This window comes from Emys orbicularis, chromosome 19 (genome assembly GCF_028017835.1).
Source record: "Emys orbicularis isolate rEmyOrb1 chromosome 19, rEmyOrb1.hap1, whole genome shotgun sequence".
NCBI classification, from domain to species: domain Eukaryota; kingdom Metazoa; phylum Chordata; order Testudines; family Emydidae; genus Emys; species Emys orbicularis.
In genome coordinates this window covers 19,694,737-19,718,155 of record NC_088701.1, presented here as the reverse complement: position 1 = coordinate 19,718,155, position 23,419 = coordinate 19,694,737, and the positions used below count along the sequence as shown (strand labels likewise).

At 54.8% G+C, this 23,419-nt stretch overlaps 1 protein-coding gene across 1 annotated transcript in view; it reads right to left on the bottom strand.

Annotated features, from left to right (window-relative positions):
* SPRYD3 (SPRY domain containing 3) overlaps positions 1 to 12,191 on the bottom strand; it is a 30,644-nt gene extending 18,453 nt beyond the window's left edge. Inside the window, exons 1-5 of the mRNA XM_065419610.1 lie at positions 12,064 to 12,191; positions 10,885 to 10,960; positions 9,955 to 10,079; positions 8,541 to 8,676; positions 8,000 to 8,188 (exon numbers count right to left, since the gene is read on the bottom strand). Coding sequence (XP_065275682.1) covers positions 8,000 to 8,188; positions 8,541 to 8,676; positions 9,955 to 10,079; positions 10,885 to 10,960; positions 12,064 to 12,191 — 654 coding nt within the window. The remainder of the gene's footprint in view (positions 1 to 7,999; positions 8,189 to 8,540; positions 8,677 to 9,954; positions 10,080 to 10,884; positions 10,961 to 12,063) is intronic.
* Positions 12,192 to 23,419: the final 11,228 nt, after the last annotated feature.

The window sequence follows — 23,419 nt, the reverse complement described above, 5'->3', positions numbered from 1 at the left end:
AAAAGTGAGCAAAGAGCTAGAAAAAAAATGCCTGACGGTGAATTCAATCTGTTCAGTTGACCGAAAAAAAGACAGAGACCTGATTACCGGGAACAGTGCTAGGAAGGGGTGCTGACTGTATATACTCCTGGCCAGAGACGCTCAGATCACCTCGAACGCCGCCTCTTGCCCTCCCGCTGCTTGGGGATGGTTACTCACTCCTGCCCACTGATCGGCAGCACTGCTCTGCATCTCACCTCAGCCCTAGTCACTGATGCCTTCCAGGCAGCGAGGTGCCTGTACATGCACCTGGGAGCCTGGGCTGGTTCTAGGCATGCTGGATGGACATCTAATACCTCTCTGATCTGTAACACAGGTGCAGCCAAATTAACATGGCCCCCTACTGCACTGCAAACTCTCAGCCAATTCGCTGCCCACCGTCACCCCCAGCATCTCCCTTGGAGCCCCTGCCCACCGAATAGCCACAGACTGGGTTTGGGCGTAGTATTTGCAACAGCCAGCTAGCTCCATGAAGGCACCATGCACTTGCAGCAGTAAGCGCTACAAGAAAAAAAGGTTTGGATCCAGCATCGCCAGCCCCAAGCATCCAAAAATTCGGAGTCAGGCTCCAAAAGTCGTGAGATTATTTTTAAGCCAATCACGAGGTTTAAAAAATACATTTGTGATTCTTTATTTGTTTTCCAGTTTCTGAACAGTTGGGGTCATGTTTTCTAGCTTTTCTCCACAGCCACAAGGGCTAGAAACTTTCAATAATTAAAAAAAAAAAAAAAAAACGCAAGCTGAGGATGCTGTCACATGACTCCAGGAGATGGTGCTTTAAGGAGTAAAGAGACATCAAATAGTGAGAGAGTCATGAGAGAAATCACAGCAGCTGGCAACATGGCTATTTCCTGCCCAGATCCACAACCTTCCTAGCTCCCTTTGCCTTAGCGGCGCTGGCGTCTGCCACCCCCGATTTCAGGCGGGCAGTTAATTTTGCAAACTCTTCCCGGCTGTTATATAAAAGGCCGAATGCCAGCAGCCGCATGGCACCCCAGCCTCATCCCAACGCCACACGGGTCTGCTCCAACCCAGGAAGGTAATTGGATTCGCGTGCACTGAAGCTAGCCCCACAGGACAGGAGCGTGAGACGATCTCAAACGCTTTGCTGATGCCCCTCCAGCATGCTCTCTGCCTCCTCTAACGCCAGCCAATGAAAATAAAAAGCCATCGAGTTTGCCTGGCATAACGTGTCCCCCATTGTTGCCTCAGCCCCCAGGTGCAGGGAAATTCTCACGATCCAGTCCGTTCTTTCGCTAGGGCCCGAAGCTAAAAATCCCTAGATGTGCCACAGAGATGGCTCACCGAGTTCATCTCTCTGGCAGCACAGCAGTGCCAGAGCCCACCCACTAGAGGGAGGCAGTGTGGCCTCGTGGACAGAGCACCGGCTATTCTGGGTGCTATTCCCAGCTCTGCCACTGTCCTGGGGCAGGTCATGTCACCGCTGTGCCTCAGTTTCCCCATCAGGAAAATGGAGATAATGACACGTTGAAATCTACTGATGAAAAGCACGGTATAAGAGGACCCAAGCTAAGAGCCTTTATTGAGATTCCACTGTCAGTACAGGGAATCTCACGCCATGCTGCTTAAAGCCACGCAGGCTCACTCCACCCCCACACGCTGTGGGACAGGGCCACCCACGGACCCCCTTTCCCAGCAGGGATCAGGGTTAGTTATGCACTCCAGTCGCTAGCGGGATGGAGCAGGCAAGAGAAAGGGGTCGGATCAGGCCTGAATTATACCGAGGATTAGAGGAAAAGACACTTTCATGCTCCTGGAGTGGCTGTGTAATAACATGACTGCCAGGCCTCCTTCCTTCCCAGAACCCACTGCTTCAACCTCCCTTCCCGCAGTCTGGCTGAGCCACCAACATGTTCTTAAGGAGAGAAAATACACAGGAGGCAGCAAGGTCTAGCAGTTAGGGCACGGGAAAGATTTAGGACACCCGGGGTCTATTCCCGGCTCTACCACCAACCTGCTGCGCGACTTCCGGCAGGTGTCTGTGGCTTTGTCTAGATTAGGATTTAGAGGGGTGGTGGTGGACCACGGCGGCTAACTCGAGCTAAGACAGGTCTTCTCGGGCTGAGTAAAGAGAAAGCAGAGTGTCCTTCGGCACATGCTGGAAAGCCTAGGCTACCCCACGACATCCCATCTTTAAATCACAGGCCTTGTCCACACGCGCACACAGACGCTGCAACGCTTTAACTGTACCCAACTTGTGAAAGCAGCACAAGCCCCTGATGGGAATGCAGATTTACCAGTATAAAGGTGACTTATTCTTGTAGGGGAAACGGAACAAGCTACACTGGTCAAAGGCACCTCTACACCAACATACATGTGCCCACACTAGGGGTTGTACTGGTATAACCGGATGGGTTAAAAAAAAAAAAAAAAAATCACCCTGACCACCAGTTACACCAGGGCAAAGGTCTAGTCCAGGCCTTGTTTCCCTCCAGCGCTTCACTGGCCTTTTGTTTATTTAATTTGCAGGCTCTCCAGGGCAGGGATCATCTCTCACTGTATGTGCAGGGCCCAGAACGACGGGACCCCCTATCTCAGTTGGGGCCCAAAGGTGCCACCCTAGTGCAGATAACAGAAGTTCCATGAACATCGTGATGCTAAAAGGAGCCAAAGAACAAGCGACTTCTGAAAGATGCCAGAACCACAGCTGCTGGGGATTGGAGAATGGAGAGCCAGCTTTGCCCTGAGAGTAGCAGTCAGAGGGACCTCTGTCCAGGTCAGCAACTGGGGGTAGATACCCACGCTCTACCCTCTGTTTTAGAGAGAGGGAAACTGAGGCACAAAGAGTGGCTGCAACTTGGCTAAGGTCATCCACTGACCCAGGACTCCCAGCTCCTAGTCTTGGCTTTAAAAGCCTGCTCTTGCCTCATGCACAATTTCCCCACTGGGGACAACAGGCCAGGTAGCTTTGTCCAAGCCTAAGTCATCTCAGTGAGACGACCACACTGATGCCAAGCTGCCATGCAGGACTACGGCTTCGCTGGCATGCCACAGCTGGGTGCTGATCCACTCCCCAGAAGAACCCAATACCAACTTGTCAGGGGAGCCCCACTCCCCAGCTGCCAACAGCACAGGGAGTTCCCAAAAAGCTCATCTGATGTTTGCATTCGAGACCCCTCTCATCTGAGACAGTGTTTGGGGGGACAGGTGATTTAGAAATGAAGGGACAAAACTGGTCTGTGTCTGTAAGAAGCTCTGTCCCAGGCAATCTCCCGCCTTGTGTGTCCAATGCCCTTCTCCAAGCAGTCTGTCTCTTTCGGGAAACGGAAGGTCTCTAGATCAGTGGACCAGGAAATGAGCCTATTTAACAGTAACACTCTGCACTCATAAGGTGCTGCTGATTTGAGGATCTCTTTACAGACATTAAGCCTTCACACCAAGATTAGGAAGTTGTAGGGAGGGGAAACTGAGGCACAAGGAGGCGATGTGACATGGCTACGGTCACGTGCTGCATCAGTGGCAGAGCCAGAAGAACCAAGGAGGAGTCCCAGTAACCCCAGCCACCGCACCCTGCTGCTTTGGAGATGGGAGAGTTCAGCACCTGCGTGGGAATCCCTCTGCCCGAGAGGGTAACAGTGGCTTCTGCTGGGGCTGACGGAAACCAAAGGAGTAAAGACGGGGTGCCGCCCCACACAGGAGCCAGCTGTACCGTGAAAGAATGCAAAAGCCTATTTATAAAGCTCCTAATTCGGTGTTCACGCCACACCCTGCCAACCCTCCCGCGTCAATTAGCACCGTGCATTGTTTGAACGTTTGTGGTAGTGCGGCTGAGCTGGCCGGTATTTACACATGGCAAGAGGGAAGGGGTGGGAGGCGGAGAACCAAAGAGACTTGCCCAGGCAGGCAGAAGCGATGGCAAAACCCCACGCAGCCGTTCCAGGGAGCCGACGAGAAACACTCGCTCCGTCTAAAGGTCAGCGAGGGCCTTGGAATGTCTCTCTTGGCCCTGCCTCAAAATTCAACTTCACAGATGTTGTCTGCAATGAAATGTCAGAGGAGAATCGGGGAGGAGGGTGGGAGGGGGGCAGTTAATAAAGGTTGAGACGGAAAAGGATGCAGCCCAAGACGGCGGATTCTTCCCCGCCGCGGCGCCTTGATCAAATGGTCCGGCCCGGCTCCATCCGGCATACACGAGCGGCCATCACGTGTGCTGCGACGTGGGGCCTGCATTCACAGCTGGAGAAAGTTTGGGTCCCGAGTTTGTTTTTGAAAAAGACTCTGGTGAGAGGGTAGAAATGCTCCGAGAGCTCCAGCTGGGAAGAGGAGGCAGCAGCAGCTAGTGATTAGCACAAGGTTCTAGCTTCCAACCCCACTGACAGCTCCACTTTGGGCAAGTCACGTCCACACCCGCCCCGCACTCCGTGCCTCAGTTTCCCCATCTGTGAATGAAGGATTGCCTTTGTCTTCCTCTACCAGAGGGCTTTGGGATCCCCAGAGGAAAGAGGAGATGAAAGTACAAGGGCAAAAGGGGAGCACGGGGTATCTTCCGGGGGGACATTTCCCCTAGTAACCAACAAGCAATGAGTGCCTGTGCTCGAACTGATGCCTTCCATCCTGGCCGGACCAGGGAGGAGAAGGAGATGGTATGCTTGGCGTTGGGAAGAGCCCTCTCACGAACGGGCTCCAGACACGGCTTTGCACTGCATTACAGCGCCAGTCACCCCAATCCCCCAGACTAAGCCGGCCTCATAAGCCCCGCTGTGATGTGGGCAGATATTATTGGCCCTAATTTTACAGGGCAGGTAAGAGGGGCAGTCAGGGCAGAGCCTTGCCCGTGGTCACAGGCAGGGATAGAACCCAGGAGTCCTGACTCCCAGCCCCCTGCTCTAACCACAGCTCTCCCATTGCCGTGGGACAGCGTGCGTCGGAGCTGTTTGAACATGCGGGACTCGGGGTGCGCCGGAAGCATCTGGGGTAATGCAGCAGCCACAGGCTCTACCCCCACTAGAAGAGCAGCGAGCATCCAGACCCAGCGACAAAGAAAGCGTGAGATTCAGATGCCCAAGGTATGATCCACCGTCACGTTCAGCAGTTTCCTTTCTCACCCTACCGAACGCAGCAGGGTGCCGGAAGCAAGGATAAGCGCTAGGCCATATAGCTACGCCAACATGGCAGCTACCGCCAGCCCCGCCGCTGGGTTCGCCTGTGATGCCGGGTGATGAACCGACCTGCTGCCAGAGCACAGAGATCCCTGCAGAGATCCCTGCTCCCCAAAGGCAAGGAGGGGAGCGAAGCAGTGTTTGCGGGGGGGGGGGGGGGGGGGGCGTGCTGGCCAAAAACAGAGCCAGGAGAGCCCACTCAACCGGAGGCGCTCACAGCCTGTGGCAATGACCCATGTTGAGGGGTCAATGCTGCAGAGCACGGGCAGAGAACGTCCTGAGGAGCCGGCTTCTGCTGGGAAGCCTGCACAGATGCCCGGCAAGGCCAAAGAGGTGGGCTCGTTTCGGCCCACATCCCTTTGGGCCCATCCCCCCCTTTGATCGTCAGCCTTGTACCCTTGCAGGTAGGGAAAGGGGCTGAACAAGGCCTAGTGCTGGACCTTGCCCACACCAGCAAGAAGCACGTCCACAGGCTGGGCTTGTGGGACCAAGGCCCGGAAGCTACGTGACAACCCAGCCATGCGGCGAGATCGTCACGTGGCCGCCTGAGATTTGTCCCCAACCAATGAGGGATTTGCTCCTCACCCTCCCCCAGCCAGGGCAAAACCCACCCGATAATTATAGGGACCACGCTCCAGGTAACCATGGCAGCTGGGAAACAGAAACCGAGACCTGGGCTGTCACCCCCACTCCAGGCCAGCATCCCCAGCAAGGATGGAGACGCATGGTCCTGGATTACTCAGCTAGCTTCAGCAGCAAGCGAACCAGCCTGTGGGACTCCACCTGCAGCGTCGCTCTCAGGAGCACCCTACAGTGGGGATTTTACTGGGTGGCGCTGCAGGGAGAAGGATGCCATTGCCAAGCTCACTGTATTACAGCAGCCCCGATGACAGACGGGCATCCCACGCACGCGTTCATACCCTTCCACAGGCTCACGCTGAAACAGAGCCGACTGGCTCGTTAGCTTTGCAGCCCTCTTCATGACAGAGCGAGGCTTTGCACCTGGCGGGATCAGTAAAGAGAGGCCTTGCCAACTCTAAGGGCGGGGCCGCCCATGGGTGAGAGCAGAGGAAAGGGAGTGAGGACTCCTGGGTTCTATCCCCAGCTCTGGGAGGGCGCAGAGCCCTGTAGCTAAAGGCAGGGATTGGGAGTCAGGACTCCCAGATTTTATACTGCCCTAGAGATCGCAGCTGGTCAATTTCCCCATTTGTAAAAACGGGGCTAATAACACTTATCCACAGATCTCACCGTGCTTTGCAAAGATGGCTGAAGCGTGGCGTTGGAGCGATTGCAAAGCCCTGTGGTTCACAGCCGGCCAGGGCTAGAAGCACTTGGTGCATCGGTATAAATGCTTTCAGGACTAGGGCGCATCTTCAGAATTGATCTTGGTAGAAAGCAGCTCCCAGTTATAGATAGTTAATAAAGATGCCCCAAATCTGTGAGGCAGAATGGCAGGCATGAGTCCTGAGAGACCTCAAGGCTTTCATCCCTAGGCCGAGTGGGACGGAGCGAGTGTCTGGCCTGTAACACAGCAGAGCCCAAACCAGTGACTTCTGCACTCCCAAGCTAAGCACAGATCATACACAGCTAGTCCCCAAATTTTTAGCTCCTGCTGCTTCCCAGTGCCGAGCGGAAAGGAGGCACTGAGAGACCTTGGCAAAGACTTCAAGGCTCTACCCTCTAACTGGGCGGTGATCACTTCCAAGGCACCTATGAGATCATGCATCGCTGCCAGGGGTGCCCAAAAAGCAAAGCCAAGCAAGGTTTTCAAAGGAGCTGCTTGGAACAATTCCACTTCTTTGATGAATTTCCAGGGAGTAGGGGGAAATCCCCAGCACTACCCCCACCTGGAGCTTGGCTAAAAATAAATAAGCATCTGTGCGTTTGTGAAATTACCAGCGCCAGCAATCTCGCTTTGGAGGAAAAGATCACACAAGCCTGCACATTCTTGGGTAATGCTAATTCTATCTAACAATTAGCCAGCACTTCCCCCCCACAGATCACAAAGCACTGTGTGCAGGCAGATCAGCATCACTGTCCCTGTTTCACACAAGGGGAAACTGAGGTACTGGAAAGAGAACCAACGGTTCCAGATTCCTAGTGCACAACCACGTTCACTAGACCATGCTACCTCTCTGAGTAGCAGCTGGGGAGAAAAGATGTTTGGGCTCTTTGGTTCCTTAGGCTCCCCTATTATTGTATCCGCTTGTTGTCTCTCGTTTTAGACTTAGCTTGTCAGCAACTCAGGGCAGATCTGTTCTGGGTTTGTCCAGCGCTGGACATTGGGGCACCTAGAGGCTATCGCGGTACAAACAGCAGCAGCCACTGTAGCTTACAAGGCAGAGAAGGAGAATCTTTAAAACCTTATTCCTAGCTCCAACCTGTGCCCTGCCTGCCAGAGACCCTTAGTCTGGCCTCTTGGATTCAGAGGAATTTCCCTGTTTGACATCACAGCCCCTGGTAACCCCGGTAAGAACCCAAACTAACGCAAGCACAAAGCCAACCCCCCAAGCTCAGACCACTCCTCCCCCCAGCGCAGAGCCCAACACCTGCTGTAGACAGAGGCCCATCTCTCAAGGGGACCCTGATCACTTGCCAGCTGGGCCTATAGCCAACACCCTGCACAGCACGTGCTCTGTAGATCCCGGCCCGCAGCACCTGCGGCACAGGGTTAAGAAGCTCTCTTTGGAATCCAGAGGGGCAGGAGACCGCGGGCAGGGGGAATGGCAGGAACTGGGTTATCTTAGCTCTAAGGAAGGACCAGGTTCAAAGCCTGCGCCCAAGCTGAAGGCCGACGTTGCCCCGGGTCGCCCCTGCAGGGAGCCAATCAGCTCGCTCACCGTGCCGCAGACCTTCACGTCGTGAAGCCGGCCCCACTCGTCCTCATAGCTGTCCACCATCATGATACTGTCGTCCTCCTCGTTGCCCAGCTCGGCGTGAAGGTGGAGCCGAACCTCTTCTCCCAGCGAGTGCATCCCCACGGCAGGAAAGAGCCCGTCCGGGGACAGCGGCATTATGGTGGAGCCAACCTGCGGGATACAGCCAGCAAGACCCTCCTGTACCTCTGGTGTCACCTGCTCACAGCACGACAGGGCCCTGGTATCTCAGCCGATCCTGCCAGCAGTAGCAGAGTTAGCCATGGGAGCTGAACCTATGGGGTTAGGGGGTCTCTGCGGGTCCCAGCTGAGTCACGTCACTGGAGGAAGCCTGCTCTGCTGCTAATCTAGAGGATCTAGCCCCAGGAAGAGCAGCTCACACATTCTGCCCATCTCTGCAGATGGGAGAGTTCCACCGGCAACTTGGTTTTCGTCAGATCCCTCCCCCCATAAGCAGTAAGAAACCCAGCCGGATCTGCAACCGTTTCTACCGAGCGGCTCTCACCCTCTTTCCGTTCTTGGTGAAGAATATCTGGGCCGTCTGGACCTCAAAAGAAACCGGCTCAATCCCGCAGCCGATCCGATCCCCCGAGCTGCACTTCGTCCCAAACTGCCGGCCCTTCGCTCTGCCATTGTAGAGCCTGCGGGCGTGAAGAGCAAGGAATGACCTCGGAAAGCATCGTAGGGAGACTCGCTCGCACCCCGGCTCGGCACAAAGGGCAAAATGAACACGCAGGGGAGGGAGGAACACTTCACGACTATAGGCCCCTGGGCCTCCGCAGAGACATACAGCACTGTCAGGGCATCGTCGATGGAGTAACCCTCCCATTCGCATAGTAAGTGTCGAGGTGATCCCAGGCAGCACTCAGCTAACCTCAGTGCAGTTGCACCGACCCCTGCAAGAAGCCGCCTGGACACCGGACAGCTTGGTATCCAGCTAATTCAGCCTGGCCGTCTATCCATCTTAGGTACTTATCTGGCCCCCATCAGCAGGGCTCTGAGCACTCCACAATCTTTAACGTATGGTATGTGTGAGGCAGGGCTGGGCTGTCATCCTTACGTACTGATGGGGAACCAAGGCCCAGCGTGGCGACATGACTTGCCCAAGATCACCCCGGAAGTCTGAGAGGCTTGAGCCCAGGTCTCCCAAGTGCCAGCCTGGCGCCCTAAGCCCTGGCCGTCCTTCCTCTCTGGACATGAGGGGATGAGCACAGAGGATACAGACCTCACCACAGATGTGGTGCTGCCTCGGAAGGGAAGCAGATGGCGCAGCTCAGTGGAGCGCCCAGCAGGGTGCTGATGCCTGCTTAAGAAACTAGGGCTGACAGCACCAGACATGCCACGGCAGTAGCAGCGTGGCACGTTTTCCAGGTTTACACAGTCCTTTTGACCAGAGATAAGGAACACGCAGCTCCAGCCCAAGGTGGGACGTCTGCGTGTCGAGCGAGCTATGTGTCGTCTCCCCACTAAACCTCTGACTGCCTGAAGTTGGGATTGGACGACGGGGGATGGATCACTCAATAAACTGCCCTGTTCTGTTCATTCCCTTTGAAGCAGCTGGCACTGGCCACTGTGGGAAGACAGGACACGGGGCTAGCTGGGCCATTGGTCTGACCCAGTATGCCCATTCTTTTGTTCTTATGATGATTGTCAGCTCAGGGCTTTTACTGCTGATCAAATTAATTCCTGCATCCACCCAACCCCCCATTCACCCCACACAAGAGTCACAGCCCCACTGACAGCATCCAGCACCTAAAGCCCCCTCAGCCAAAGCAATCTGTGCCCCCCCCCCCCCACTCCTTCCAGCCCTTTTGAATCAGCAGCTCAGGAAATGCCACAGGAGACACCTGCACCAATGTGCTCCCCAGCCACGCCTCAACGCTACGCTAATCTGGCCAGCAGGGCGGGACCCAACTCACTTGCCGTCATCAGCATGGTAGGCCACGGAATCAGGCAGCCACCCCGGCTGATGGTCCAGGCTGTAATACTGCGGCACGAGGCCCACGGCGATGGTCCCCCGCACACCACTGTCCACAATCGACACCTGCAAGTAATTACGAGAACAATCCTTTTCCATTCCAACAGCAGCACTTCCTCACTGGCACCTGCTCACGCCAACACAGTGGCTTGGGTGATCAGCTAGGGCACCGCCACGCTGCACAATGACAAGTTGGCTGCACCTCCCGGAACAGGGGTGGCGAGAGAGTTTAGACTCAAGTGAGGGAGAATGGAGAAAATACCAACAGCATAGGCCAGGCTCCATCTCCGAGAACAGAGCTTGAGCTGTTTGGCTTATCAAAGAGAAGATCGAGAGGTGATTTGATCATGGTCTCCAAGTACCTTCATGGGAAGAAAACACCGGATACTAAAGGGCTCTATCATCTAGCAGAGAAAGGCAGAGCAAGAACCCATGGCTGGAAGTTAGAGCCAGACACAGTCCGACCAGACACAGGACACCAATTTGTTACAGTGTTAGGGTCATTAACCACCAGCATAAATCACCAGTGGAAGTGGTGGATTCCATCTCTTAAGGACTCAGATCCAGACTGGATGGCTCTCTGGAAGGGAAGCTTTAGTCAGTTACTGGGCTCATTACAGGGGTAACTGGGGGAAATTCTCTGGCTGGTGTTACGCAGGAGGCCCCTTCCAGTCTTAGCATCCAAGAATCTCAGTACAGAAATCCCTGGCTGAACATATGGCGAACCCAGCAGAGCTCCGAGACCCAGCACGCTGGGCTAGCAAGAGAGGACAAAAGATGGTGTCACCAGGAGAGAACAACAAGCACACGGAAGGATCTTTAGATCAGCTCCGACCCAGGGAGTTCACCCAGCCCCAGCAGGCGAGATTACCTCAAAGTAGTTGTTGTCTTTGGTCAGTGGGCGGGGGGCAACGTAACAGCCAACCTCCCCAGAGTTCCCATGGTAACTGCAGACAAGAAATAAGAGGCCGGGTTACTTAAACATCGTGATCTGGGCCCTTTAAACGACAAGGGATGGCAGGGTCTGGGTAGGCGACCACACCCATCTGGCGAAGGTGCCAGTCATGCTCACCTGCCAGCTGAGATAGCGAATGGAACAATCCTTACCCAATTCATCGCCAAGTGCCCCCGGGGCAGGAGACCAAGGCCTGGAGTTTCAGAAGCAACTGGCAATTTTGGGTGCCCCATTTGAGATGCCGTGGAGGGGGCCAATTCTCAGACAGACCTGAGCACCTGCACTCTGGAAATCAGGCCCCTTGGAGGGGTCTCAAGTTAGGCCCCCAAAAATCACAAGTCACTCTGGAACATTTAGGCCCAAGGGCTCAGAAAGCAGATTGGACAGCTGCCCTTACTTATGGGATTTGCAGCTCAGTCCAATCAGCCACCTGCCAGGCCTTGGAAACACCACGTCTGCAAATAACATTCTGCAGCTCTAGAGCATTTCAAAGCACGTTACACACACTTATGCCTTACGGCGAGGTGGGTCAGTAGCCTTCCCCCCATCCCAATGTACAGATGGGGAAACTGAGGCACGGAGCGGGGAAAGGGATTGCCTAAGGTAGATGCCAGGAAAAGAATCTATCTCCTCTAGGGAAGCCTTGTTGCTTGGGACATTAATTAGTCAGGACAAAGCACAGGAGAATATACTGTACGTCACAACCACGGCCTAACCAGCAACACTGGATGGAGGAGGGGATGGATACAATGAGCCAATTCTAGCTCTAATCTTTGTGAATCTCAACTCACTGGCATAACCCCAGGATGCATCATTGTTCAGTGAAGATGTTCAAGTTAAAGCATCCATCCGACACCTTTGGGTGCAACCCCCAGTGCAGAGAAAGGATCAGACTGGAGCTCTCAAGCCAGGCCTTCAGAGACCTCATCAATTTCACTTTATTGCTCCATTCCCTAGCTGCAGAGGCAGAGTGAGACGGTAGCCAGCCACAGTGGACCCCTTCCCCGTGCCAGGCGAGAAGGCTGCAGGCCATCCCCTGCTATGGCTGCTCCTTGCTCTGCACCCACTTTCCAGTTTGCCAGTCCCACCAGTCACCTCAGTGTGTCCCCGTCGACGAGAATGTGTTTGAATCTCTCCTGATAGCGGACAGCCCGCACCTCCCGGATCTCCCGGATCCTCCTCCTCCAGTTCAGGAACCGGTAGTGCAGATTCAAGTCATCCATTACGGCTGTGAGAGTCAACCTATTGAAAGGAAGGGGGTAAGAAGTTAGCTACCAAGCACATACAACAGGTGGCATGAGACCCTGGAGTCCCCCAGCCAAGATACCGTCTCTGCCCCTGAAAAGTCAAGACAGCCATAAGGCATTAGCCAGACATCAGAGGAGACACGGGCCTTGGAAGCCTGGCTCTTTGAATCACTGAAAGACAGCAACAGCACGTACTTCCTACACTGGCCCTCCTACATCCCACACTGTGTGAACTGTTACATTACTCTGAGGGACTGGGAGCCAGACAGGCGCTGCTGTTCTCCTACGTCAGGCTATGATCGAATGCTAGAGCATGCGTAATGCACCTGATAAACCAGTCAGAAAGGCTTGCACCACTCATGTTAAGTATTATCCCTGTTCTAAAGGGGCAAACTGAGGCACAGATAGAGGCAGTGACTTGCCCAAGGATACACAAGTCAGCAGCAGAAAAGGGGAGAAAATCCAGGAGTTCTGACTCCCAGCCCCTGCTTCAACCTCTAAGCTCCCACTCCCAGCCAATGAGTAGAACCCAGGAGTCTTGACTCCCAGTCCTAGCTCTAACCACAAGAAAACACTTCCTCTATTACTCTCCACTAAGACAGAAACCTACAAAGAGATAACGGCCAAGACTACATGCCAGTGGCAAGATAGCATCCAGAGGGTCAAATGAAAACTAACACTACTCTCTGATGCTAATACGCCAGCCGAGGGAAAGCTGTACAGAGACACCAGGAACTGGAAACAGACGCACTCTTCAAAGCTCAGAGGGGGTACAGAGGAGAAGAAGAGAGAAAGCAGCACTTGGTTACAACAGAATGCTGGCCTCACCCCCCAGGCCACACTGTGTCCACACACACACAGTTATTCCTCCCCGAGCCCTCAAAGAAACCTTGCCTCCTCTAACCCATGCAATCAAACCCAGCTGGACTGATCCACCCTGCAGCTGTTTCCAGCTCTCTTAGCCCCACCATCCCTCGCACAACACTGAGACCTTTCTGACCCCCCCCGGCTCCAAAAACGGCCCCTTGCCACCACCCATTCCCAAAGCTAACCCCTTGTGCTGGAAGTCACACGTTGAGTGTCTGGGATTTGGCAGGTCCCACAGAGTAGGAAAGATGCTGGAGACAAGGTCTAACAGGGATTTTGCTCCCAGACCAGAGATGGCAACATGAGCGTCACTGACTGTCTGCTCAGCTAGAACAGCACTACATTATTATTATTTGTATTCTGTAGCACTTAGGAGGCCCAGTCATGGACCAAGAGCCCACTGTGCTAGGTGCCACACAAATGACAATCACTTGCCCCAAAGAGCTTACCATCTAAGAGACAACAGATGGATACAGACAGATGGGCGAGCCCAAGGAAACAATGTTGGTCTAGACGACGGGCAGTGTTTTGTGTAGGCCCCACAGCAAAGCAGAGCTTTAAGGAGAATCTTGGAGGAGGATAACGAGGTAGCGTTGTGGATGTTTACAGGGAGCGCCTCCCAAACATGAAAGGCAGGATGGGACAAAGCACGAAGGCACTTGTTTGAAAATGCAACAAGAGGACGACAGAGGCTGGCATCACGGACTGGTCGGAGGAGGGAGTCAACATCTCAATAGTGACTGAGATGACAGGTAGGGCAGGGAGAACTTCCAAGACAGCTGGAAGAGCTGCAACCCCAGCTCAGAAGCAGAGACCATCAGGGTGAACCTGCCCAGCCTCCCCAAAAGGGGGTGGTTTCTGACCAATCCCTAAACACAATAGAAGCTCACAGGGACTTGGACCCACCATAAATCCCTTTAAGAGTTTTAGCAAAGGATGTGACCCGTGTGTTGGGGAAAGGGAGAAGGGTTATTGCCTTTGAGGTTTTAAGTACAACAGGAGTTCATTCACTCGAGACAGCAAAATTAGTGCGATCAGAGCACCAGTAAGACAAGCCTGGTATTTATTCAAGGCCACTGGCATTAGTGCAACACAAAAGCAAGGCTGGAAAACCCACACTCCCGGGATGAGCAGGGAGCTTCCAGAGGCTAGAAGGAGCAGAGCTGAAGGGTGACTAGGCCATTTATTTCTACAGAGATCCAAGCTTCCTGTTTTTTTAAAAAAGGAAGTTCCATTTCTAGCTCTTACAGTTGGGCAGACAACCATTCAAACGTGACCAGAGCCCTGTGCAGCACAATGCTGCCTAAGGCTATGCCTACACTACAGAGCCTATGCCGGCACAAGTGCATCAGCACAGCAGCATACACCACCAGAAGGAGAAGTTCTATTGGCACCACCTCCCCAAACGACATTAGCTATGCTGGTGTAGACCAGGCCTCAGTTTGCAGACAGACACAGCCCCAGTGCCTCTGCTGCTGCTCAGATCTTCCCCAAGAAGCCACGAAACTGATCAGCCTCACATCAGTTTCATTTTGCCTGTTGGGAAAAATCACTAGCAGCACTAGTTACTGGAGTTTTTTTCACTGTGGAGTAGCCTGGAAGAGAGGCAGAGAAGGAAATAGCCTCCACGCACAAAGCACAAGGCTCGGCAGTAGGGTAAAGCACCTTGTCTTTTCCTGAAGTCAGAAGAAAGCCAAATGGGGCACAGGTGGTGTCAGATTAGTGGTGTCTGACTTTACAGACCCCATCTGCTCCATTCACCTCAGGTTTGATCAAGCAATACCTACACCTTTAATGAGCACAGCACAACTGAAAAAAGGGCCTTTCACAGTCATTCAGGCTAATGTTTTCAAATGATGCCCGTGGTTTCAGGAGTCTCAACTGGAGTGCAGCACCTCAGTCCTGATTTTTAGGGATTTTCAGCGTTCACATCTGCAATCAAAGTCACCAGGATTTGGGGCTGTTCAACGCCTCTGAAAATCAGGACCAAGATGCAGGCAAGCCAAGCAAATTAAGGTCCCCCAAATCACTGACCCCCCCTTTGGGGAAGCTGGCCTTCGAACCTAAGCTGTTCCCACCCAAACCACAGACTTCGCTCTGGTCTGGAAAGCACCCAGCAGGCTCCTGGTGCGATATGAAGAATTATTAATAATGTCAGTATACTAGCTCTGACGGCCAGTGCTACAGGGACAGGCGTTTTAGAAACGAGGACAGATAAAATAGGTTACTAACCTATTTTATGGGGGATCTGGCCTCTTCCAGATGCTTGGGAGTGACAGGGCCCATAAGAGCATGAGCAGCAGTGAAGAAAATGCAGACATACAGCGATAACCAAGGGACTCCTGATGCCAAAAAGCCATCATGAGAAGCACCCCCGACAAAGCAAAGCCCCCATTCCCTCAGCACTTGCCTAGTCCTAGGACAGGTCCCCAGACTCTCTTAGTGCCCAACCACCTCTCCTCCCATGATCTCTGGGCCCCTACCTGCCACCACACACACGCACTGCCTAGGGGACCCAGGCAGATACCCAAGTAGAGCATCCATGGCTACCACCACCACCTCATCCATTTCCCTCCTACAATTAGGCACCCGCTGCCATCTGCCCACTCACCTTCCACAACAGGGCACTCAGCTATACCAGGGCACCAGCTCATGAAGCACCTGCCACACTCACCTCCCCTCAGCCAGGGGAACATAGGCATCCTCCCTCCCCTCTCTGGAACACCCTTCGTACCTAGGCAATTCCTCTCCCCTTCCCTGCCTAAACCACCGCAGGCGTCCCCTTACATCCCACTGGGCACCCCCTCCCTTTAACTTACCCAGACCCCAGGGCACTCTTCCCCCCTTTCACTTACCCACCCTGGACACCTACTTCCTTCCCACAACTGGGCAGTCTCTCCCTTCACCCACCCTGGGTATCTCCTCCCCCTCAGCTACCCTAGGCCCAGGGCATCCCCCTTCCCCTATCCTCCTGCATCCCACCTGCCCTGGGCATCTCACCCCAGGTATCCCTCCCACAACCCACCCTGGGCTTAGCGCATCCCCCTTCCCTGGCCCTTACCCTCCCCCTCACAGGCATCCCCTCCTCCCTGGTATTTCTCCTTCCCTCGCCCCCGGTAACCCCTCCCCCAGGGCATCCCTTCCCACTGTCCTTCTCCTTACCTGCCCTGGGTATCCCCGCCCCCACAACCCACCCTGGGCTTAGAGCATCCCTTCCCCTTCCCCTCGTCCTCCACCCCATCTGCCCGAGTATCCCCACCCCCCAGGATCCCCCCTTCTCAGGTATCCCCTCCCCCACAACCCACCAGGGCATCCCTTCCCCCGTCCTCCTCCTCCTCCTCCCCGCCCTGGGCACCCCCCTTCCCGGGTACCTCCTGCTCCTGCCCCTGTCCTCATCCCCCCGCCCCCGGGTACCCCCTTACCCAGCCAGGCCCGTCCTCTCCCGCCATGGACCCCTCCCCACTCTTCTCTCCCGACCGGCTCCGGTTCTGCCGCCACCGCCCGCCTCAGGTCACATCCGGGTGCCCCCCCCCACACCCAGCCGGCTCTCCCCTCCCGCCCCCCGATAGCCGATCCGGCCAATCGCCGAGCGCTCCGCTTTGACGGGCAGTGCTACGGACCAATCGGAGGCTTGGACGGGAGAGCGCGGGGCGGGGGCTGAGCGGGAGGCCCGGCCTGGGGCTGGTCATGTGACGCTGGCGGCTCTGGAAGATGCGCTGCTGGTGATGACGCCCCGCGCTCGGGGCGCGCGCTTATGACGTAAAAAGCGGGGTGGGGCTAAACGCAGTCCTGGGGCTGCAGACAGCCTGGGGGAGGGGGAGAGGCACCTCGGCCCCTAGCCTGGGGGAACCTGACCCCTGGACTGGGGAATGGGGGACCCCTGGGCACTGGACTTGGGGGGCCATAGACTGGGGGAGCCTGACCCCTGGACTGGGGAATGGGGGACCCCTGGGCACTGGACTTGGGGGGCTACAGACTGGGGGATCCCTGGATGCTAAAATGGGGGTGGGCAACTAGAGCCCTTTAATGGGGGGCCCCTGGGCATTAGACTTGGGGGGCCCTAGAATGGGGGAACCTGTGGGTGCTAGACTGGGGGGCCCTATAATTGGGGAGCCCAGGGCACTAGGATGGGGGACCCCTGGGGACTAGAATGGGGGTGCCACCTAGAGCCCCTTATTGGGGACTTCCACAGGGGGCTATGAAAGGTTCCAGCTTGGGGCCCTTTAAAGGGCACCCCTCCTCAGGGTCCTAGAATGGAGGAGGTGCCACCTAAGGCCCATACAATAGAGGGGCCACCCAAGTCTTATAAGGGGATGATACCCCAGGGTTTTATGATGGGGGATCCCCTGGGCATTGTAAGTGAGAGGGAATCCACTGAGCCTTATAAAGGGGGGTACCCCCCTGGCCCTAGAATGGTGGGTGACTAGGAAGGCTGTGTAAGGGAAGGGGTCCTCCAGGACACTGTTAATCATGTCATGGAAAATAGCCCCTATCCCCAGGGCCTAGGCCTGTCATACTGTTTAGGTGCTGGTTGATATGGGGGGAGGAGGGGCCACCCGTCAACCCGCCAGTCGGAGTCCCAGCCCCCTCCCCATTCTCACCAGTTGCCCCTGGACTTTACTTGTGGGCGCATCCACCCACCCAGTCTCACATATCAACCTCTGCCTAGTAGGCTGGTTTGTCTAGCCCAATGGCTCTCAAACTTTTTTACTGGTGACCCGTTTCACATAGCAAGCCTCTGAGTGAGACCCCCCTTATAAATTAAAAACACTTTTTAATATATTTAACACCATTATAAATGCTGGAGGCAAAGCGGGGTTTGGGGTGGAGGCTGACAGCTCATGACCCCCCCATGTAATAACCTTGTGACCCCCAGTTTGAGAACCCCTAGCCTCTAGCTCATCAACATCATACATTTTCCAAGCCCTGGTTACTATTAGTTTGCATGAGAAGGAGATACACAAAATTGCAAGCGATGGTATTCATACATTATTCTTCCGCTCAATCTTTGGCTCTGGTGTTGGAAGGGTGGGCTAGTGGGTAGAGCCCTGGCCTGGAACTCAGAAAACCTAGGTTAAATTCCCAGTTAGTCACAAACTCCCCCGGCTAACCTTGGGCAAGTCCCTTAATCCACTTTGTGTCCTAGTTCCCCATCTGTAAAATGGGACTAATGCCTGAGAGCTGTGAGAGTGAACTCCATCAGTGAGTGGGGGAGGGCTCAACTCATACAGTGAGGAGGGCCCTAGAAGGAACTGCAGGTTGTTAGCAGCTTGGCAGGCAGTTGAAAAGCCTGCCACTGCCCGGGCTGTACTTGTGAGACTTCAGGCCCTGAGCTGAGCTCCTGCACTGAAATCGCTATGGCCCCTGCTGGTGGGTAGCTCACCTCTCTGCACTGCGGGTATCTCTGGGATGCTCCTTCCTGCTTATTGTGTGGCAGCTCAGAGCTCCTGGCCTCTTGCAGCTCAGACACCTTCCAGGTTTCTAAGCAAGCAGGACATTTCCCTTGCTTCCCTACCCCATCGCTTATGATCTGTTTTGTGAGCCTGGGCAATGTGCCCAAGGTAACCCCACCTGGGCTCCTAGCAGCTTCATGCATTGCTAGCAGGCTCTAGGCTATGGGCTCTGTGACCAATCCGTTTCCTTCTCCCTGCCCTCCTCCCCCAGCCGAGCCAGGACTCAGGAGAACTAGCAGGTTCAGGCCCCGCTCTCTCCTGCTTTGCCCCCTTGATGCCCAATTCAGAGGGCTTTAGAGTGGCCAGACTTTACATGAGCCTGAGCCAGCCTAAAAAGGACTTGAGCATTTTACCCAGGAGGGGCCAACTCTTCCCCTTGCACCTCCAGAGCTCCCCTGCCCCACCCCGGGAGGGGCTATCTCTGCCCCTCTCAGCCCCAGAACCCTCTCACCCTGCCTTGTGAGGGGTGGTCTCTGCCCCTCTCATGCCCACAGCTCCCCATCCCACCCTGAACAGGGCCATCTCTGCTAGGGTGACCAGATGTCCCGATTTTATAGGGACAGTCCCGATTTTGGGGTCCTTTTCTTATATAGTCTCCTATTACCCCCCACCCCCTGTCCTGATTTTTCACACTTGCTGTCTGGTCACCCTAATCTCTGCCCCTCTAACCCCAAATCCCCCCTGCCTCATGCTGGGAGGGATCATCTTGGTCATCCCCCCCCCCCCATAGCAGAGCTCCCTCTGCCCCACCCTGGGAGGGAGCTGCCTCTATTCGTCATCCTAGACACGCCTGCATTTGAACTCCACCTGCTTCTGTTTTTACACCACGGGCCAAATTCCTTCCTGGAGTAACCCCCCCCCCTTGGGGCCGGGCCTGAGGTTCCTCTCTCCTCTGATCCGTGGTTCTTGGCTCCGCGCATGTTCCCTTCCCCCGTTAGCTCAAGCATTGCTTGGCTGACGTCCAGCCTAGCCCTCCAGCGAGCAGTGCCCGTCCAGTCACTGGCTCTGCCGCAGGATGAAGGGGATGGTGTCCAGATTGCTGGAGCAGCCTCATGTCCTTCAGAGCACTGCGGTGAGTCCTCTGGGCTGAGGAGCAGCCGGGGCACCCGAGCAAAAAACCTTCTGCATTGGCAAGAGCAGGCGGGTCACCTGGTGGCCTGCAATAGCTACTGGGGAGGATGATGCAAAACCAGGGCCTCTGATACACACACACACCCACAGCGCTGCTCTGAGCCAGGACTTCCTCATTGCTAGGCAGCATGGGGGAGATCTGGCTAGCAAGGGAAATGCAAATTCCCTGCTCCCCGGCTAGGGGAATCGCTGTTTTTCTGTGGGTTGCATCCCCCGTTACTAAATGATTGCCCCCAGTCTAGGGCTCTGTGGTTGTCGCTGCCTCACACACAGAAGGCATCCAGAGCTTCCCAGCGTTAGCAGGGACAGAACTCGGATGCACCTGCTCCAACAGCCCAGCCCTTGGAGTTAAAGGAGAATCTCCATCGGCAGCAGAGGGCCTATGACACACAGTGGAGTAGCTCTGATTCCCATCCAGCAGGGGGCAGTGGTGCACATCCACCCAGTGAGTGGAGGCAAAATGACGTGCTGAATGACTTCCTGAATCCTGTGGAAGAGCTGGCAAAACCCAGGAGTCCCAGCTCCCACTTTGTTGTTCTAACCCCTCAACCACACTGCCAAGAACAGAGCCTGAGGGTTCTGGCACCGGTTTCCCTAACCCCTGGAGCCTCCCCTGCTTGGCACCTTGCGTTAGTCAGTTACACCTGTGCAGAGCGGGTTTAAAATGCTGCCACAGAGTGAGGGGTGAATTCTGGTCAGGGAACACTTGACAACCAACTGTGCACAGGTACCAGCAGGGGAACGCTGTCCGGGCCCACTGGGCATAGCTGAGATCACCAGACTCCTGCAAACTGCATTCTTAGGGTCAGATTTTCCCAAGCACCTGGCACTACTGAGGCCAGGTTGTCAAAAGAGATCAGCTCCCCCCCCCCACCCCCCCACCCCCGCCTCCCTAAACTAAATGGCCTGGTTTGAAAATCTGCCTTTCTCTTCAGGTGCCCAGATAGGAGCTGCTGGGGGGGGGGGGGGCTGAGCTCTTGTGAAGAGCTGGTTCTCATCTCACGTGGTATAAACCTGAGGCCTCTCCATTGAACTCAGTAGAGTCCATTTGGATTTCATAGAGACATCAAGGCCAAAAGGAACCATTGGCATAATCTCGTCTAGACCATCCGAATCATATTCTACACCATTGTGGCTTGCTAGAGGGGGCTGGGATGGTCTAGTAGTTAAGGCCAGCAGATTAGCCACTGGGCCAATGGGGCCCGTTCCCGGGGGCTCTGGAAAAATGGGCACCCCACACCCCAACCCCGCTCCCCGGCAGGAGTGCTGGGCTGAGGGGGCAAGTGAGGGCAACTGCAAGTGGAAGGGGTGGGGGGGGGGGCCCACTTGCTCTGGGCCAGGGCCACACAAAATCGTAATCTGCCTCCGATTAAGGTGCTAGCCTACAAATCCTCTGCTCTGCCACAGATTCTCCGTGTGTCCTTTGGCAAGTCACTTAGGCTCAGATCCCCAAAGGTATTGATTACCCGTGGGAGTCAGGCACCTCAATACCTTTGTGGATCTGGGCCTTTCACTCTCTGTGCCTCAATTTCCCCACCTGTAACATGGGGATAGTAGCACTGCTCTGCCCCAAGGGGTTGTGTGGAGCTAAATCCATTAAAGATTAGGAAGCACTCAGATGTATGGTAATCGGGTGCTGTAAGTGCCAAAGACAGACAGTCGGACCTTCAGCATAGCACACGCCATGTAAGTCACCCGCTAATTCCTCCATTGAGCCCAAAAGCGCATGGCTGAGTCAGGGGCTCAGCCCTTTGGGAAGCTATCCAGGCTTGGTTCATAGATTCCAAGGGACGGAGCTCCACATCCCTTGGGAAGCTGTTCCCATGGCTGATTTCATTCCCAGCTACAAATCCGCCTCTTTTTTCCTGTTGGAACATCATGGACAAACGTAAACAGAGATCAGGCCCTAGGGGTTAAAATCCTGCCCTGGTGCAGTGCGCAGGGGCATGCTGGGTGGAAATTGGGGAAATGCAAAGAGGGTGAGGGGTGGATCTCAGGAAAAGCAAGAGGCATGTTCCGCTCAGGGCAGAAGAACGCCTTGTTTATGGGAAATGGACTGTGGCTGCCTCCCAGGGCTGCTTGATTGTGTTCCAGGGGACGGAGCTGCACTTGGGAGTCCTGCTCAGAAATCATCACCTCTTGGATGGCCTGGAACAATATCAGAGCCCCCCGCCCTGAGCGGGGGGTCCCCCCTCTGTCCCCACAGCTCCAGGCCGGAGAAAGCAGAGAGGCCGGTCCATTGCTAGCCCCGCTTTGCTTGCAGCTCTGGGTTGCATTTCTAAGGTGGCTCCGCTGCCCTGCACCCAGTTAGTCCTCCGAAAGCGAAGGGTTAAGGGGCGCCATCCAGTGGCAAGCATCTGCAACAGTCGCTTCTTACCAGGTAGAGGTCCTGCCCCTGGGATATGATTGGTACAAATTCGAGTTCAACAGCTACTTGGACAGTTAATTAACTGCACCTCTTTCCTCGGCCCTTTGGAGACTGGAGCCCCTGCAAGTGGAGCTCCTTAATGACAACACTTCACTCTTCTCAGCCAAAGGAGGGTCACGATCCCCCTTTTCCCAGTGGATAAACGGAGACACCAGCAGGTCGAGGGACTCGCCAAGATCACCCAGCAGCTGGGACTAGAACCGGGGTCCCAGCCCACTGCTCGATCCACTAGGCCCAGTGCATCTTCAGGGGTGTGTGTGTGTGTGTGTACTGCTACTGATGTAAAGGAAAATGAAGCATGCAATATTCTCAAGCACCTCGCCATCCATCCAGGCTCCAGGGACAACCATTTGCTAAAGGCACAGTGTTTTGCTGAGGGTGATGCTGAGTTCGGCACCTTGCTCTATCCCAGACTTGTGACCTTGGGTGAGTCCCTTTAAGGGCTCTGTGCCTCAGTTTCCCCATCTGTAAAATAGGGCCAATAATACTGACCTGCCTACATCCCAGGAGGGTTTTGAGGATTAACCAGTTGCCGGTTGTAAAGGGATTTGGCTGGAAAGCACTGGGTGGGAAAGCCGTGTAACACTGATTTCTGTCCGCTCTTCTTACCCCCCTGCTCTTGGACTCTATAAGAATTTGCAGGAGCAGAATCCAACAGAAAACTGAATTTTGTTATTTTTAAAACATGTAAGAAAAGCTGAGTAGTGAAAACGAGAAGCAAGGAAAGAAAAACGCTGGAAGCAATGGGGGAAGTAGCCAGAACAGAAACCTTGGAGGGGAGCAGTTAAAATTTCCAAGAAATACTAACAACATCCAAAGATCTTTACTGACGTTAATAAAGCCCCACGAGAGAGATAGGAAAGTAATATCATCTGCACTCTCCAGACATGGCAACAGAGGCACAGGCAAGGAAAGTGACTTGGCCAAGGTCACGCAGTCAGTGGCAGGGCTGTTCATAGAACCCAGGAGTCCTAATGCCCAGTCCCCTGTTCTAACCACTAGACAACACTTGCCCCCAGAGCCAAAAACTCAAACTGGGAGTCCTGACCCTCAGCCCTCTGCTGCCACCACTGTAACACACTCCCTTCCAGAGCAAGAAATCCGAGAGACCTGACCCTCCCTAGGGCCCTGCTCTAACCGCTAGTCAAGAACCCAGGAGGCCTGACTCCCATGCCCCGCTCTAATCAGTAGACCTAGCCTGCCAAATAAGCACATTGTTTTAAGACTCACAAAGGCCAGCAGTAAAAATGATGTGTTATGTTTTAGGAAAGAATTAGACAGGGGAAGGGAAATAGCTCGGCGATTGGATTACACAACAGAGATGG